The following is an 18,567-nucleotide window of genomic DNA, read 5'->3' as shown; positions in this document are numbered from 1 at the left end:
ACATGTGACATCTATGTGACATCTAAGTGACAATGTGCAACATGACGCACAAGACACGATACATGCACAAGATAATGTGTATGTGATGTGACATGTGACACATGACCTATGTGACATGTCGGATCTGACATGTAGGCGAGACTGAATCTCTGGCATGTTACAGGTGTGTTACATGTACGTCAGATGATGTGTATGCCACTCGTGACATGTATGTGTGTAGGTATAGCAGGCGTGTCTGTACATGTGTGTATGTATACAGAGAGAATACACGCGCAGGCACACCCCTCATATACGCACGTGTATATACATTCTCACCAGCGGACCTCAATTTTTCTCAAGCAGGGAGGGGTGAGGCTGAGCTCTCAACCAGAGACTGTTGGTGCTGTTCGTGTTCACGTGCCTGTCTCTGGTCTGTGCGGCCAGCCACGTACAATGTATACGTGCTCTGTCTGCATGTACCTGTCGGTAATACATCTTCAGCCTCATTACGGCAACCGCAGCACTCTTGCCTCTCTCAAGCTTGTAGAGCTATGCATTTTGGAATTACTGAAGTAGCTGAGGAAAAACCTGGATAGAACAGCTACATGCTTACCTTTACTAGCTCACTGCATTCTGCATACGCTGGTACTTAAAGAACAATCCAGATACAAGAACTGGATCCAAACTGTTGTCACCAACTCATTTCTCAAGGATATAGCTATCATGCCCAGCACAACACATCTTTTTCACAACAGAACCTTTCTCCTCTTAAGAAGGAACCTAAGTTTCATAGATGTTTTGGTTTGCTGTTCTGTTAATAAAATGGCCGAAGTACATAAAAAAAAAGCTCAGTTACTTGTACATACTTAAGGCTTCTAGCTTAACTACAGAAAACACCTTAGTGATGATGTCTCAGCAAAAGTCTAAAGTCCATACAGGAAAATGGTCCAGAAGTGTATAAAATGCTAACACACTGTCACGAAATTTACTGAAGTTTTAATACCCCTGAAAAAAGGCAACACTATACTCTAGCTTTGAATACGATGGCCATTCTTAGAAAGGAAACATTACAAGCAAATATTATGTGGAGCATGTGCCACAAAAAGACAACAGAACACCACATGACATCCCCCCCCCCCCCAAGTTAAAAAATAGTAACAGAAAACAAAATAGCAGAATAGCAAAAAAGGTCAAGAAAAGAGTAGTAACAAGTCAGTGAGTTTCAACATCTTGAAAATCAATGTAAGATCATCTCCAGTAAAGACTCCACATACTCATCAGAAAAACAGATTAAGGAAAAAAAAAATACTGGAAGGAGGTTTTTGGTTTAGAATCCTCTTACAATAAGAAGTTGAAACATGACTACAGCACTATATTATTAATTACTGATGTATGAAAACATTACATAACTTAACAGCTTCCCACACTTGTATGATATAAAAAAATCAAGTAACATAATGAAAGTGTACTGTCTAGCTTAAATACACTAATATTTCACACCTACACAAAACCTAAGCATCGTACTTAACAACATCCTTTTAAACATTATCATAATGTTACCATATTCTTACCATAACTTACAAGGAAGCAACTTCCCTCTCGCTAGGCAACATTTTTCAGATTATTATGTATGCAGACAATTTTGTGAGGACTCGTCAGTACAGTGACAAAGTAGTCTGTCGGTAGAGGAGTCCAACTAATCGACAAGCACTAACATCTGATGGGTTTTGGGGCAGCCCACAGAAGCTGAAGGAACATTACCTTGTTTCTGGTGACTTCTGTACTACATCACACTATAGTTATTTACACCTTTCACACCTTTAAAATGCTTTAAATCCACTACCAAAACCAGTGATTGGCACCAAACAGTTGAGTAACAGCTTGGTAATTCAAAGTTTCACATTTGGAAGTACACAGATTATTTTTTAACCTTTCTACCACAAATAATATAAACTACAAGCCACTTGGCAAATCCATGCTAAACAAAAGTCTTAAAATGACTAGGAAAGGATGGCAACAGATAAAGCATAGATTGCCAATTTTTGTTTCTGAAAGTGATTCTCACATTGGTATACTTTTTTTTTTTAAAGAAATCCAACTTTTACTGATTTTTTTTTTTTTTTTTCTTTCTTAAAGACAGTTATGAAAAAGGCGGGGAAAAGGAAGATACCAGTACACAGCAATCCTGAAACTAACAGGAAAAAAACATGTTAACTCCACGGGGTGTGGGGGGGTGGTGGGAGTGAGGGAGAAGAAATGAAGTGGCATTGGGGGGCAAAACAAAACAATTTGCAAGCTGTTAGATACTCCTACCTATGAGAAAACATCAACTTTTGGAAAAGAATAAACTGTTACAGATGGTTTAGTAACTGTATTTTCATTGACAAGAAGCAGCTCTGGAATTATTTTCTTGCTGCAAATATGAACCCTACAGTTAAACACTTAGCTAATCAGAATTCTATTTTACTGAAAGAAATCATCAAAACTGACTTCACATACAATCCACCTCACAGTCAGTCACTGAACTGTTCGATATGTGGAGACTTCACAATCCAGGATCCATAACTATGTTGCTCTAAGTAGCTTTGTAGCAAGTTTTTAGCTTCTTGGTACAATTCAGATTTAATCTAAAAAGAAAAAAAAAAAAAGGAAAAGTAAGATCTTGAAAGATCTCAAGAATGATGGTTACAGAGATCCACGTTCTTTATCACCAGCATATAATATGCATAAGCACAAACTTTGTAGAAAGCAATACCTACAAATCTTACAGTTCCCTCAGCTGCTGACAGTGAGAGAAAGTGTAACAGACTCTAAAAACATATTCTTTTTATATGTTTGGGCATTTATTGGGATGAGAGAGTTGTTTTGTTAAACATTCTTTTTCTCAGCTTCTTTTCAGTTCTAGTAATATCTTTACACAGAAAATAAACATTCAGTATCATTCAATACAAATCTAAACACATGAACAAACAGTCAATTAGCAAGCCATTCTATTTTAAAGTAATTTTTGAATCATTTAAAAAATGATCTCTTGCATGTTCTGACAGGAGGAAAAAGAATGATTTGTACTCTATAAAAGCTTAAGTTTCACATAACAATTTTGGAAATAAAATAGATCTCTTGAACCAAGGAGAGGAAAAGCCTGGAAGAATACAGAGAAGTAAGATGAGCCTATGTATTTCCAAGTATGGACAGAAGTGAGTGAACAGTGTTCACAGCAATCAAGAATCACAGCAGCTCCTTTAAGTAATTTCTCTGTATTTTTATACTACAAAGGAAAGCCTGGGACTTAACGCTGTCTTTCAATGAACGATTCCTACTTTCCTACTCCTGTATGAAATAAGAATCCTCCCACAAGACTATGCTGTGGTAAAAAAATATCTACATATGTATGAAACAAATATAAAAAGACAGACTGAAAACAAACTAACGAACAAAAAACCCCCAACCCTTTTAATATGAAACTATCTTATGTGAGGAAAATGGTCAGCAACCTCCACATGCTGAGACAAAACATGGCAGATTTTAATGGAGAATGTTTCAAGATTAATTCAGCAGATTAATTTTACTTGAAAACAGCAATTTCAGACATTCTCAGGCAAAGATTATAGGCAATAAAGGAGACCCAGCTGTTCAGGTGAAGTCTTCTGCAAAACAGAAAGTCACCCCTGGCTATCAAACCAGCTTTGAGAGTAGCCATTAAGGGATCCTTACTAACACTTCCCCCCCTTCCCGTACCAGCTTACCTTCGCTTCATGGTATGTTGCAACTTGAAGCAAATCATTCCGTTCTGCTTCCTTAGCAAGCAATCTGAAACGACTAAACATTGCTGCCTTGCAAAGACGACTTGCCATGTAAGTGCCACTTTTGAATGGTGAACTATCGTCAAAATGGAAAAAGAATAATAAAACTCAGTAACAAATACATTACAGGTACATTGCTTTGATCATTACAGTATTTTTTTTCCGTCTAATGCTTTGTGAATACGATCATATGATTCTACTTCCACTTTCAATGAGCAACGCTAATGCAAATCAGCAACTGCGAGAATTTAAACAAGCCAACCAAAAATGGTTTTCAAGCTGGAATTCATCTGAACTAGGATACTAACTGGTTTTATGTATTGCGAAAACTAAAAGATTCACTACAACAGACAATGGAACAAAGATATCCCAATTCAAAGAACTATGTAATTTCATATCTTGGTATCTCACTGTAAAGCTCCAAGATCTCTGAAATTACATCTAATCATAGGATGCATTCACCTAACACAGGAGAGAATCTCTCACATTTGGGTAATACCGTGGCCTCCACGCATACCTTAAAAAATGAATACTCCAATGAACCGGCACAAAACAATAAGGCTAACCATTATTTCCAACATAATGAAGAATAATTCTAACCTTTCAGTGGCTTTTCCATTTAATCCATCCACAACCTCCAGCGATGCATCTGACAACGACCAATTCAAACTAAGAGACCTCTGTTTAAAGTCTATTTCAATTGGGTGTGCAGCAGTCACCAAGTAAGTATGAGATCTGTTGACCAGATAAGGCATGGGAAGCTTTGCTGTAAGTGCATCATCAACACGCTGTTTTATAGCTATTTCTAGCCCTCTTGTATCCTTGCAATTTCCATTTCCTATTAAACAAAACAAGATCAGTCACATATAAGTACATCAAATTAAGGGGGGGGGGGGGGGGGGGCAAGGCTAAGAATGCAGCTGTTTCCATTGGTCTACATTATATTAATTTTTCTGCACAAAATTAATGTTTGGAAAAAATCGGTTCCAATATTCAGTTTGCAGAATAAAAATTATTTCACAGCTTCTTTTCCAGGGTCATCATTATTTTCATTGGATGCCTCCTTTTTGGAACAATTATCCTTCATCAACTCTTTACATTCCTTGCCGAAGACACCATTAAAATAAAAGCTGCAACACAAACTTTGATGCTCTAGATTAGAAAATACGCTAGGGAGTTTGCCCACATTTCTCCATTTCCAACAGTATTTCTGGCTGCCTACTAAATAAACATACTTTGATCCATAGCGTCTCAAGGAGTGGTCACAGAATTTCTATTAAATACAAGGGCAATACATTATAGATAATTATGTTTACTTTGAATACCACTTAAGTGAGCATATTAGAAGTTTTCTATTGCTTTTAAGTAAAAGTGCCAAAACCTCCCCAGAAGGAACATCCACCAATTCTTGCAAGATCTTCTGGGGCACTTCAAAAACCTTGTTGTGTTAGAAAAGGAAAAGCTGCTACATCTTCAATGTCTGGGGAAATCAAAATTCTGTGTACTGAGTCTCATAATACAAATACTGAGATGAAGAAACACCTGAAAACCTTCAGGATAATTAACTAAATAATTAATTTAATTCCACCACATACATAAAAGCTACTGAAAAGAATTCTGATAATAGCATGGTCTTCCTGACTGCCACAAAATCCTGAGAATTCACTATCACCTTGTTAATCCCTATTCCTCAACAAAACATCTATTTGCATTAACCAATATGAAGCAGGGGGGGACAGGGGGCACAGACCATGGACACAACACAAAACTGAACAAAGATTTTCCAACAGATCTCGTAAGATACCCCAGGTTGAAACTGAGCATTTTCAGTTAAATACTGGCAGTTTTTCCACCACTGCTCAATTCCACAGTTAAGTGACTAACATTGCCACCTTAAAGTCACCGTACCTGACTGAAGCGTTAACACAGCATTTGTCACATTTAGTATTTTCTCAGTATCTAAAATTTAATTTGTTATAAAACAATGCTGAATTTCTTCTGTTACTCTAAGACATAGTAAAAGAATGGCAATCTGGCAAGCTAAAACAAACCCACAATGACAAAAGAGCAAGCCTAACTGAGTTTTATGGCAGGGCATTTCAAAGATGAGTGAGAAAAAAAATATACACACAGTACCTTTTCAGAAGAATACTGTAATTCTTTAAAGAACCATCTTGGTTTAGTTCATGTTTTATAAAATATAAACAAACCAGAACATGAAAACATACAAAACAACCACTGAAATTTGCATTAAGCTTACCTACAAGAATACTGTTGATATACACGGGTTCAATGAAGTGACTCAGCAATGCTCCCTGAATACCAACCACTTCCCATTTTGTTAATTTGTCACTAGCTGACATACTGCTTGCTCTAACAGTTCTAGGTGGACAACAAACAGTTAGGTAAATCTTGCCTTCTATAGCAACATGGAGACTCAATTCTTCGTGAGTTTCATAAGCAGATATAGATTGTGGACCGAGATGCCTTAAGTAAGACAAGAAAATTAATTTCAGTGAGAAAGTACCATAATCAGAGATTATTGTAAAGTGGTATCTAATATGGTTTCTCAGAAAACAATTATCAATAGATCTGGGCCTTACATTACATTCGATATTTGTAAATCTTAGAAACACCACATTCAGCTGCTCAAGTGATTAGAATATTGAAATCAGTATTTAAATAAGGAATAGTATTTTAACCTAATCTTAGCCATCAGTTGTGCAAACATTAAAAAAGATCAGCATATGCTGCAAACAAGCTATGACTTTGTGTCTACTTACGCTACGACAGAAGTTACTTGGAGGCTGTTTGTCTTGTGAAAAAGCAGCTGTAAGGTTGTTTATCTCCTTTAAAACATAACTTACACTGCAATTCTTCAAAACATTTAGAACAAGCAGGTGCAACACATTAGGGAGACAAAACAGTGATTGTTCTGAAGCAAAACATAGTTTTCCCCCTTAACTAAAGAGGGATAAGAAGTCAAAGCCTGAAGTTTTGAGCGAACTCTCCCCAATTTTATCATAACTTACAATGTTGTGATCAAAGGTGCTTTTCCTTTACTACATTATTATAAAGCAACCATTTAAATTTGGCTTAAGCAACATACTACCGGCTGTTAGTAGGTGGACACCTTTTGCTACTCAATGGATTACTTGCAGGTGGCTCCCTTCTAAAAAACTATCTTTAAATAACTCTATACATAACCAAATCTGCTGTAGTAAAAGAAAATGCTTCCCCAAGTTTGTCTCAAGAGAGCACACACCAGAACGGACAAAAAGCAAGTGAATAAGTGCTGAATCTGTGATATGTCAACTAGTATAGAGTAGCTTACAAACTGTATCCAGTCTCATCAACCATTTCCTTGACAGAGCAGGCTATGACACTGGAAGTAATCTAAAATCTTCTGCAATTCTAACAGGAGGGGCTCCCCCAGGCAGCACAACTTGGAGTGAACTGGCTGTGACTTCCAGTTCACAAGTCTGCCTTCCGAACACCCCAACACAGTATGAAAGCAGCTGTCTTGTATATATGAAAAAGTTAAGACTGTATGACTTTCAGGGACATTATTCCACTGCACCACTGCAAGGGATGCAAAATAACATTGTTCGTAATAACTTGGTAAACCAGTGAGTGCTGCTGTTAAATGTTAAAATTAGTAAAAAAGAACTTTCAGAAATTTAACAAAAGTTAGAAGTGTAAAGATAAGCATAGGAGTGTATTTGTCCCATCAAGTTTCTCTCATTACCTTTTTTCTACAAAGCAGAGCAGGAGCCTATTGTTTCGATTCAAGGCTTTTTATACTCTAGTCCTGTGGTACAAAGGATGACATCAAGTCACCACATCCACTTGCTCAGTGGTTAGATTAATGACTTATTAGTATTTTAATAGAACACTGGGAGGCAGGTTAACAGATAAGCAGATATCTGTAATAAACAAAGCATCGTCCTGCAGCTATAACCCAGGTAAAAGGTTTTTGTATCATCATGTTGAGCTGCATCTCATACACGTACCACTACCACCCTGTACATTAATGCTTCCAAAACACAAAAAAAATTCAGAATAGTCCCCTCCCCATCTTAGAAACGTGTAACTGCCTATTTTGCACACTCACAGCATGTTTGTCACTGCAAACAAATTAATCTTCCACTACAACACGTCTGAAAACACCAAGGTACTTACACCTGTGATTTTAACTGAGCAGTTCCTTTTGGAAGCTGATTCATGTAGAGAAAGATAGTTGTATTTTGCTTTAGGGTAAGCAGCTTTGAGCCTGGTGCTGTGCAAAATATGGATTTCTCTGTCCTTGCTGGATGTTCATTATAGAACAGCAAAAGATGTCTATAAAAATATCTAAAAGAAAGTGTTATGTAACGGTAAATGTGAATAACACTATTTTGTTTACAAATACATGGACATTTACATTTAATTCACACGATTTGAAAATAATCCAGAAGGTACTAACTATAAAATGCAAGCGTACTTATATTTACATTTGCAAAAGTAAAACCGAAAACTGGCTGCAAGAGAACTGGTAACTATTTGTACACACATTCTCACCTAAGTAGAGAACGTCTTGCAATAACAATGGCATGGCTGTCATGCAACACTCTTCCACAAGGCTGAAAGCACTGACTGTAATTACATTCTCCTGTTCCTAGAGCTACAACTTCATGCTGTCCACCTAGAAAGAAAACATTTATTTTTACTTGATTGTGGTGGGTTAACCTTGTCTGGCTGCCAGGTGCCCACCAAGTTGCTCTCTCACAGCCCCTGTCCCCCAGCAGGTTGGACTTAATGATCTTAAAGGTCTTTTCCAACCTAAATGATTCTATGAAAAAATAAAATTAAAGAGCTCATAGGTCAAGATAGGGACAGGGAGATTGCTTGCCATTTACCATCACGTGCAAAATAGACTCGACTTGGGGAAGATTAATTTAATTTATTGCCAATTAGAGTAGGACAGTGAGACACAAAACCAAAACTAAAACTACCTTCTCCCTACCCCCCTTCCTCCCAGGCTCAACTTCACTCCTGACTCTTCTGCCTCCTCTCCTCCTGCCCAAGTGGTGTGGGGATATGGGGAAGCATCAGTTCCTAACACTCATCTCTGCCGCTCCTTCCCTGCTCCAACATGGAGTCCATCCCACAGGATACTGTCCTTCATGAATCACTCCAGCCTGGGTCCTCCCCACCAGCTGCAGTTCTTCAGGAACTGCTCCAGCGTGGGTCCTTTCCAGAGTGCCATCCTCCAGAACAGACTGCTCCAGCGAAGGTCCCCCACAGGGTCACAGGTCCTGCTAGAAAACCTGCTCCAGTGTGGGCCCCTCTCCACAGACCGCAGCGCCTGCCAGAAGCCTGCTCCTGTGTGGCTTCTCCACAGCCTGCAGCTTCCTTCAGGGCATATCCACCTGCGCTGGCCTATACTGGTCTATACAGCTTTACTCCTCTTTGAGACAGCACAAGGAAATGCTTATGTAGGTCTTGAGTATTTGGATGACTGTAGCACAATTATGCATGCAACAGAGCCATCAGAACAGAGTATGTCAAAGCAGGAGAGCTACCCTTTACATTTATTTGCCAGATCAGAAACGCGTCCATCAAGGCTCTCTGGGAACACAAACAGCCTAGGTTTTCCGCTCCCCAATACTCACAATCAAAACAGACTTGCCTTTTTTAATGATGAAGGCGGCCAGTGAACTGCCACAGCTTTGGTACTCAGGATGTTTGCTAGTCAGGCTGTTAAATACTTCCTCAAGTGTCTGCGAAAGTTTTTGATACATAAGCTGTCTTCCTTCTAAATAAAACAATAACAGCCAGCAACACACAAATTTGCAAGGGGGGGAAAAAAACAGGAATGATCAACCACTTGCCAAATTATAAATCTAAACACACGGTGAAAGCACTACTATCAACACACGCTTTTGGGATTCTGAAGATTATCAGGATGGACACGAATAAATAAAGGACAAGAATACTGAAACACTATGATTTTGTTATTCATGATAATAAATCAGGGATATGGATCAAGTTTGATCACCTACTGCACACAGTATTTCAAGTAAAGACAGAAATACGGTTTCTATTTCTGTCACCAATTCACCACTTAAATTCAAGCAATTTACTGAAGTTGTGTCCATTTGTAGAACCGATGTTCAATTTCCTACTTTAGTGACGCTCATTCTTACAGCGTTCTTCAAAGAGAAGACAGTTAAAATAATAGTAACTTCATAGAGATTACTAAAAGTATTAAAAGCAGAATTAAAAAAAAAGAAAAAAGAAAAAAAGGCAAGCATTTGGTGGGTAATTTGAATCAATAGAGAAAACCAAGACTATTCCTTACCAAAACAGATCCTTGAAACACGAACAGAGTTTGCTGGAGTTTGGGGCTCAGCACGAGTACAGGTAGGATCTAAGAATTTAACAAAATTTCAAATTGGGATGGACATTCCAAATTTCAAAACATGGATCTCACACTACTTCCAGCAAGTTAAAATTTCTAATTCTCTCAGAATTTCCTTTTCTGATTTTAAAGTCCTTGTAAGCATAGAACTATTTAGGCAGCAACCCTTAAAAGAAGATAAACGTTATGGTAACTGAATTCTTTTGAAAGTAGTAACTCAGTTCAAAGCCTTTTAATCATAAAAATTCGAAACCACTTAGGATCAACTTCATGTTGCTGTTACCTAGTGAGTACCAGATCAAGTGCAACAGCAACAAATACATTAATTCCTTCAGCATTCTCTGCTCTGTGCTACGAACTGATGCAACTCCTAGCACACAAAAGACAAAGGAAAACGCCAGTTTCAGAACCATACAACAAATAGCTCTTCCCAAAGGATTCAAGAAAATACAGAAGCATTTAATAAAACTACACAGAGATTTTGCATAAGAAACCTTTAAGCCAAGCTTTTCAAGTTCTAATTCGGTGTTGCTAGAATATTTACCTGACTTTTCAGAAGCCTTTCCCCCTGTATGCTCCAAGTTAAGTAGCTCATCAAGAGCCAGTTTAGCTGCATTTAATTTAGATTCCTTTTTGTTTTTTCCTAGTCCAGTCTTGTAGCAAACACCATCTACCACAGCACAAAAGGCAAAATAAGGCCTGATCATATTGCCTTTAAAGGAGAAAAAAGGCAGACACAATTAGTGAAATTATTTTAAAGTACTTTTATCCATAGCTTTATGTGCTTATATTCATTCCAAGGACAAGTACAAGACCAAAAGACCATTTTAGCAAAATACACAACTCGAACCTTTCACCTCCGCTAGAATTTTGGTGGCTTTCACTTTATGCACTTTTCACAAAGTTCTGGTAGCAGCCAGAATTTTATACAATTCATCTGATCAAATTCTGTAGTAATTAATTATGAGACACAGCTGCGTAGGCAATAAAAGGGCAGCTAAAAAGCAACACATGTGGAGGGTAGGGCAACCAACAGTAAAAAAATCCATCTGTATTAGTGCCATCAATACTAACTGCAGAAATTCAGACCATCTCAAGGGTTAGCAAATATTATTTTATTTAAGAAAAGAAAAAATATTTACCTGCCACGCTAGTTTCTTTCAATTCAAGTTGTACACGGTGCATTTGTGCAAACTGATGCAAGGCAGATACTGGGTTTATTAGTCCCTGTGCATATCTTGCAATAAACTCCTCTAGGTCTCTCTTTGCAGGATGTGCAGATAATGGGGGCGCATGGGCTGCTTTCAAAAGAAAAGGTTCTGAAACCAAATTAAGAGAAGAACTGAATACACTCCCTGACAGTTTAAATTTGTTTACAATAAATGCTTTTTAGATGCTTCTTAGAAGAACAAAAAGCAAAAACATTTACTCTAGAGCAGTACTGCTTTGTACCAAATCCTACATTAACAATACTAGCAATTCTGAAACGGTGCGCACCTCCTCTTCTAAAAGCATCAAAGCTTTTACTTTGAGTACTAACTCCATTACCTCTGAATACAGACAGATATTACATGTAAGTACAACACATATTGCCCCTCCCCTCACTTGCAAACCAGTGATCAAATGAAAATTGCTGATGGCAGATTCAAAACAATGGAGCATGTGGTTTTTCACAAAAAAAAACCAACTATGAAGCAGTGGAACCCCCTGTCGTAAGACACTATGCAAGTTTTAGCAACCACACACATTATTCAAAAAGCAGGTAACTCATTCAAAGAAAAACAAACCCACCCACAAAGAGCTGCTGAGTACAGTGACAGCACCTCTGGCTGAGGTGGCCAGGAGGGAACACGGGGAGAGGTGCACTGCGCTGCGCACACACCCTGACCCTGCAGGTCTCCCCCCCCCCCCGATTAACCACACTTGGAACCAGGACAGCGGGGGGTGGATATTTCACCTGTCCTAGCACAGTATGCTCTTCAGAGTGCAACGTGAGGCAAGTTAGTCAAGTCGTAAGAGACTTCTATAAATTCTCAGTAGCCCTGAGGCAAACCCACATTTCTGAGCATCAGTCAAAAGACAAACTCTTCCAAGGAGCAAGCCGTATCTGGACAGTTGCCTTTGACTTGGAGGTCTCCTACAGACTAACCAATTAACGTTTCCTGCAGCATCTACTTCTCTGAAGGATCTGTGCGTTCTTTCAGATTTAAGAGAAAAAATGAAATCTTTTTCCCTGTATCAACTCTACAATGGATGGAATCTTCAGCTTCAGGGTTGCCATATGCTCAGGCACAAGTAGAAGCCAAGAAGAACTAAAATAAACTGTTATCTCCAAACCTCATAAATAGGTGCCTTTACCTCAGTACAACTATTGGAAGAGACAGAATTCAAAATACATCCTGGGACACCTGGAACTGCAGTTAAAATTTTCTCAGTGATCTCTACGAAAATTCATGCAGCAGTACGTATCCTATATTTTGGCAACCTCTACAGCACTTTTAATGTATAAATTGGAATTTATAATTATGTAACGCTGCAGACTATATAGCCCACCCTACAACACATCTCTAACAAACTTCCAGTACGAAAGGACATAGGAAGAAGAGGAACAAGTTCAAGCAGATGTTAAAGAAGTCTCTTAAGACAATGCAGTGATAAGAAAAAGCAGCAGAGGCTGCAACCTTTCAAAAAAAAGAAAATCATAAAGGTACTTTCACTAGCATTAACACTGTATTTTAATAGCTAACCCCACTGTATAAACTGAAAACTATACCTGGATTTTGCATCACCTTTGGTACACTGCACCTCTCAGAAGGTGGAAGTTTTGGCCTTACAGTCACAGACTGAGAAAATTCGTTTAAAGGTGGCTGCCTAGGAACCCGAGCTGGCAAAGTCTTCTTTTGCATGGGGTCAAAGGCGGGTATTCCAGCACTCTGCAACCAACCATTGCTGCTAGTCATTTCTGATCAACCTAAGTGAGTTCAACAGTAAAGTTACGAGACGTTAAAGGCAGGCTGCAAACTTCAGTTTTCTTAGTTAACCCGTTTCACAAGAGCACTACCAACAACTCGCACCCTGCTTCCCTACAGACTGGGGCAAAGAACCAAGACCCAGCGTCCTTCCAATCCCTCCCCTTTCCCAGCCGGCACCACAAGGTTCAAAGCCCCTTCTCCAGCTAGTTAACCACCTTCCCCAACGCTTTAAAGCAAGGCTTCATGCAGCTCTGCACCTCCGCTTGCAACCAGCCCGAGGGACAAGGCAACCCCTCAGCCAGCTCTTGAGGGAGCGAAGCAAAAACTAAAGCACAAAGCTGATCCATCTCAAGTTTCCAGGACTTTGGTACCTGCTCTCCTCTCCTCCTCCTGTGCTGTGAGAAAACCCACCCCTGCCGGGCTCGGCCGCCCTGACCGGCTGGCGGAGGGTTCACCCCCGGCGGGCTCACCCCCGGCGGGCGGGCGGAGCACCCCTGAGGTGAGGGGAGGGACGAGGCGCGGGGGCCGGACGGGAGCTCCCCACGGCCGGCCAAGCCCCCGCGCCTGAGGGGGTGGGCCCCTACGGCCGAGGAGACCGCCCGCCGCCTCGCAAGGTCGCCCTCAGCCGCCGCCCTCTCACCGCCAGGCTCTGAGGGGGGGAAACGCCTCAGCGCAGCCCCTCCATTTTGTCGAGGCGGGGGGAGAGCCCTCCCGCCCGGCACGTGCGGCGGGGCTGAGGCGCGAAGGGGCCGTTGCGGCCGAGGGCGGGAAGGAGGGCGCCTCGTCACGGCGCAGCAATGGCCGCCGCCCGACCTGCCCCCCCCCACGCTGTCTCGTCGGCTTCCCGAGCCGTCGAGCGGAGCGTCCCGGCGGGCAGGGCGGCACCCGAAACCGCGAGAGGCGTCAGGGGCCCTGGATCAGCCGAGCGGAGCCGCGCCCTGACCCACTTGTGGCAGGGGCGCGCAGGGAGCGCGGCCCGGGGAAGCACCGCCCGCCGGGCCGCCGCCGCCCCCTCCCTGCGGCGGGGCGCCCGGGGCGGCGGGTGCCGCTGCTCACAGTTTCCTAGCTGCAGGCAGCGGGAGCTCGCCTCGCCTTTTTCCAGCTGCCCGAGGGGGAGGCCGGCCTCCCGCGGCTGCGGTGCGGGGCGGCTCGGCTCGCGCCGGCGCCCGGCCTCTGGGAGTCGCCTCACGTAAATGATACGCGATGCAAAGTTACACTTAAAACACTTTTTTTTTTTTTAATCAAGGAAGTTCAACAACAACAACAAAAAAAAGCCCTGTACAGTAGTTAAATTTTATTACAAGTGTAATAAACTTACTGATTTTTAGCACTAAGGCAATCACAGTTTCATAAGTTATATATATATATATATAATTTACACAAGTCTACATTGACAAATCAATTACTGGTCACATCAAGGGGTGTGTGTTATGGCAAAGTTTATGAAAATTCACAGTTAATCTGCAAGTATTTTAAAGATGCAGGAATCATATTGCACATAATAAAAACAGTAGACTCTGAGGAGCAAATTTACAGTGTTCCAGCTATTCCTTCACAGAATATACATTGGTCATCATCATGCAATAACTTCAATTACAGAATGGTATCATGTACCACAGTAAACAGTTACTCACAATGTAAGTTTTAAATAGAGTAGCAAAAAGCTGTTAGGTTTCTCTTTAAACCATATTTAAATCCTTAAAATACAATAAAACACTTTGATAAAATCAAACGGAATTACGGTTGTCACATTCTACTTTTAGTATTCTTCTTTGTCTTTTCCTTTCTTCTCCTTTTCATCCTGTAGTGCAGTACCGAGTTTCTTGATAAGGACTGACAGAACTTTGTCCAAAGGATCCATGACACCGCGCTGGAGCCACTTGGGAATAGTAGTCCTTGCGTGGTGAAAGCCCAGCTTTTGGAGGATGTAGTCAACACCAACGGGATCAATTTTTCTCCCAGTCCAGGATATTAATCTAAAAAAACCAAACAATAAATAGGCGACTCGATCTCAAATATATAAATATAGCAACTGGCATTTGTATAAACAAACATCATTTTTACCATTGTTACTTCTGACCAACTTAAGTCCAACAGGCATTGTTTGAAACTTAATTTATACAGATAAGCTGAAGATGACCAATGGAACATCCCCTCAAAGGAAAAGGATGCTCAAGGAGGCAAAAAAAACCAGACTGGGCTGCCTCCAGACCATGTTTAAATTGATTTGTTATTACTGCTAACACAAAATACCAACTGTCAATATTTGTTTGGCCTGGGTTGCTTTGTTTTGATATGTGAATGAACACTTAGGTGCTCCAGCAGTGTAAGCAGAGGTTAAAAAAACAAACAAACACTGACACAGAGAAAAGTTTGTTTTCAGTGATCGAAAGTGTATATTGAGAGCAGTGGGTTGCTGCTATACACACTATTCTTTTGTGCTAAGTTTAAACTGCCATATAGCAACTAGTATTTAGTGCTTTTTTATTTTAAGGTGACTGCTTAAAAGAACTAAAACTGGAATGCTAAAAATGGAAACCCGTAAGACGAAAAACTATATGGCAGAAAGTGAACGGACTGTTGTAGGACAGAGTGAAACACAGTAATCTGTGCTCCTTAATGAGTTCAATTTTACAGCATCCTAATTTTGAAGAGCCTCCAACAATATCTTTAATCTGCATAAATTCCCATCTAGAAGTTAACTGATGTAGTAGATAATTGCATTACCCAGCTTTTGCCATGTCCTCTAGCAGGTAGCTTTCATAGCAGCACTAATAGCCAAAGACAAATCTGTAACAGCATCCACATGACTGATCCTCTTAGGAGCTGAACAGCATCAACTTGGAAACACTTGTTGGACAGTACCCACAGACAAAATGCACAGACAAAGAGATTGCAGATAAGCCTGCTCGTTACCTCAGCGTGGGTTCCAAATGCCAAGTATTGCACATAAATTCTCTCCAGTCGACTGTAGTGTAAGTAATGCTTTCCTCTGCCTCTTTGTCAGTGGCGCTGTCCTCAAGAACACCAACGGAGTTTTTCTGCCCTGGACGAGCAGCCAAAACGCGAGGAGGAAAAATTGCTACAAAATGGAGAGAAGAAAAACCCCACACCAGTCAGTGATGAGCATCTCACTTGAATTCTCTTTGTACATCATTTAAATAAAACAGAAGCGCAAATCCCAGAAAAGAGAGAACCACCTTGTGTTTCAGTTTTACAGAGTTTCTGGCAAATAGTTTTGGTTTGAACAAAGTGCTAGTAAAAAATATCCTATGAAAACCATAATAGACACTGGATAACACTGGAATGTGGGATTCTTCCTTCTCCCTGTCAGCTTAAAGCATCCATATACAGGGGCTTTCTTTCAAATTCATCAGGGCATTCAACAAAGCATTTTACATTCCATAAGCAAAATTCACACACACTCCTGGTTTAGAATGCTTTTTTAGCTTGACAGAGTAGTCTCTGAGGAGGAGGAGGATGGTGGAGGAATAGTTAAATTAAATCTTTGCCCAAAGGCACCAAGGGGACCCGAACCCAGCTCTTTCTTGAGTTTAAGTCCTGGGATACAGAAAAGGAACAGCAGCTCCTTCTCCTCCAAACAGCATATTTCATAAAATAAAAACAAATCTGTGAATTTGGACTGAATTTTGATTTAAGATAGCTTGAAAACAAATTTTTTTACAAAGTTCCACAAAAATAGTTACCTTTCCCTTTTTGTTAGTTTCTGCACCTGTTGGACATTTTACTATAAAGTGTTTTTAGGAAGCACTCCGAGCTCTGTTGTACATAGTTACACATAAACAGATTTTGATATGGTTAGTTATAAAAACAAACTTTCCAAATACTGAATGTAATGTGTTCTACATCATATAAGTGTTACATTTACGCATCACATCATGTTACATCACATGAATAAATGTTATATTTTCTATACAGTTCAGTAACAAATGCAAACTACTATGCACAACGCTGAATTTCACACGCGTCAGAAAAACAAAATATGTGACTTTCACTGGGGTGGTAACTCATAGTTTACACGTACATCACCATGTTACACTACTCTTCTGGCAGCCTTTAAAGTACAGAAACGAGAGGCTAGAGTAGGATTGCTGTGGCACCATTTGGAAAATCTTAATTTAAGATCAGAAGTTGTAAAACTTCAAATAAGCAGCTTTTCATTTCAGTGATGACATCTCATCTGACATAATGTATAATTATATAATACTTGCTCTCCACAGCTGCCTCAGGAGGGGAAGAGGGGGAGGGAGGTGCTGATCTTCCTGGGATCCAGTGATACGACCTTGTAGGTCCCTTCCATCTGAAACAGCCTAATCCATTCTATTCTACTTATAGTAAGTATACTTATTACTTATAGTAAATGTAACATCTGAAATAATTTCATCTGTGATCAACATCTACAGTGCTGTTATGATCTTTTCCAAGTCTTAATTAACTTAGTAGGTTTTAGATACTCATGGCAATAATTACTTGTAAAGCATTAAAGCCACTAGATGATGACCTTCCTTTCAACGTGCAGGCAATCCTAGAGCGCAGTCAGTCATTCAGTACCGCACTGTTTGTTCACCTCAAGTCTGCAACAACAAACGTCACTCTGCGTTTGGCGCACTTTATGTTTAAGCATGCATGTGCCAAATTTGAATGCTTCAACTGAACGTATTCACGTGGAAAAGTAAAGCATTCTGAAGTCAGAAAAATGGGTGACTTGAAAGAAACTCCCTTGATGAAAAGACTGCAATTTCTAGAAGTAATGTAGCTTCCTAAAACAGTTTTCGTCTGCATATACCATATTACAGAGAGAAAGTTAAACAGGAACTGACTTAAAATCAGCTCAAGTTTTTCCTGAACAATGTTGCACTTTTTGAGAAGTGCCAAAATACCTCTTGGCTTTCAGTCTGAAATAACCCAGAAGAAACTTATTGCTATGGTATAGTTAAATTTCACTTATCAGTGATTGAAAGAGGTAACTATCATTTCATAGCATGAAGTCCAGATTTCAAGAACATTTAATACTACTTCTGTTGATTTCAACAGAAACACAGTTAGGCTTATCTTTTTTAAAATTAAATCCATTTTTAACAAGTCAACTCTATTAAAATGTATGAAAATATTTACTATTAAATAGTCTGACAACTGCAGATTGTCACACGGGCATTACCTCATAAATAACAACTTACCTTTTTCTTTTTCTTTTAGATAAGCAGATACCAAGTCATGCAGAAACATAATCAATTCAGCATCCATAGTCACACAAATGTGGTCTGTAAATTCAGTTACTACACTGCATTCCACCTTTGGTTTAACGCTTGTATCTACAGTCAGATAAAAATAGTATTAATACACTTGTAAGTACATACAGTATATATAAGTACACAGACTTTGAATACAA

The 18,567-nt window shown here is 39.9% G+C and overlaps 2 protein-coding genes across 13 annotated transcripts in view; both read right to left on the bottom strand.

The window, feature by feature from the left end:
- Window positions 1-2,492: 2,492 nt before the first annotated feature.
- On the bottom strand, window positions 2,493-13,145 carry ADAD1 (adenosine deaminase domain containing 1; the record flags this gene model as incomplete). Its single annotated transcript, XM_082315035.1, has 10 exons — window positions 2,493-2,606; window positions 3,726-3,858; window positions 4,383-4,620; window positions 6,043-6,269; window positions 7,965-8,135; window positions 8,343-8,466; window positions 9,454-9,579; window positions 10,730-10,897; window positions 11,328-11,504; window positions 12,959-13,145. 10 exons carry the CDS (start codon window positions 13,143-13,145, stop codon window positions 2,493-2,495), a joined length of 1,665 nt encoding a protein of 554 aa, XP_082171161.1.
- A 1,223-nt stretch (window positions 13,146-14,368) lies between these two features.
- The window catches only part of BLTP1 (bridge-like lipid transfer protein family member 1), a 125,459-nt gene continuing 121,260 nt past the window's right edge, over window positions 14,369-18,567 (bottom strand). For all 12 annotated transcript variants that reach the window (XM_082316198.1, XM_082316206.1, XM_082316211.1 and 9 more), the window contains 3 exons: window positions 18,356-18,490; window positions 16,074-16,239; window positions 14,369-15,133 (listed from right to left, as the gene is read on the bottom strand). In XM_082316198.1, coding sequence (XP_082172324.1) covers window positions 14,917-15,133; window positions 16,074-16,239; window positions 18,356-18,490 — 518 coding nt within the window. In that variant the 3' untranslated portion in view covers window positions 14,369-14,916. The remainder of the gene's footprint in view (window positions 15,134-16,073; window positions 16,240-18,355; window positions 18,491-18,567) is intronic.

This window comes from Platalea leucorodia (assembly GCF_965183815.1).
Source record: "Platalea leucorodia genome assembly, chromosome: 6".
NCBI lineage: Eukaryota > Metazoa > Chordata > Aves > Pelecaniformes > Threskiornithidae > Platalea > Platalea leucorodia.
Note: the sequence above shows the minus strand (reverse complement) of the source record. Positions and strands in the feature narration are given on the sequence as shown.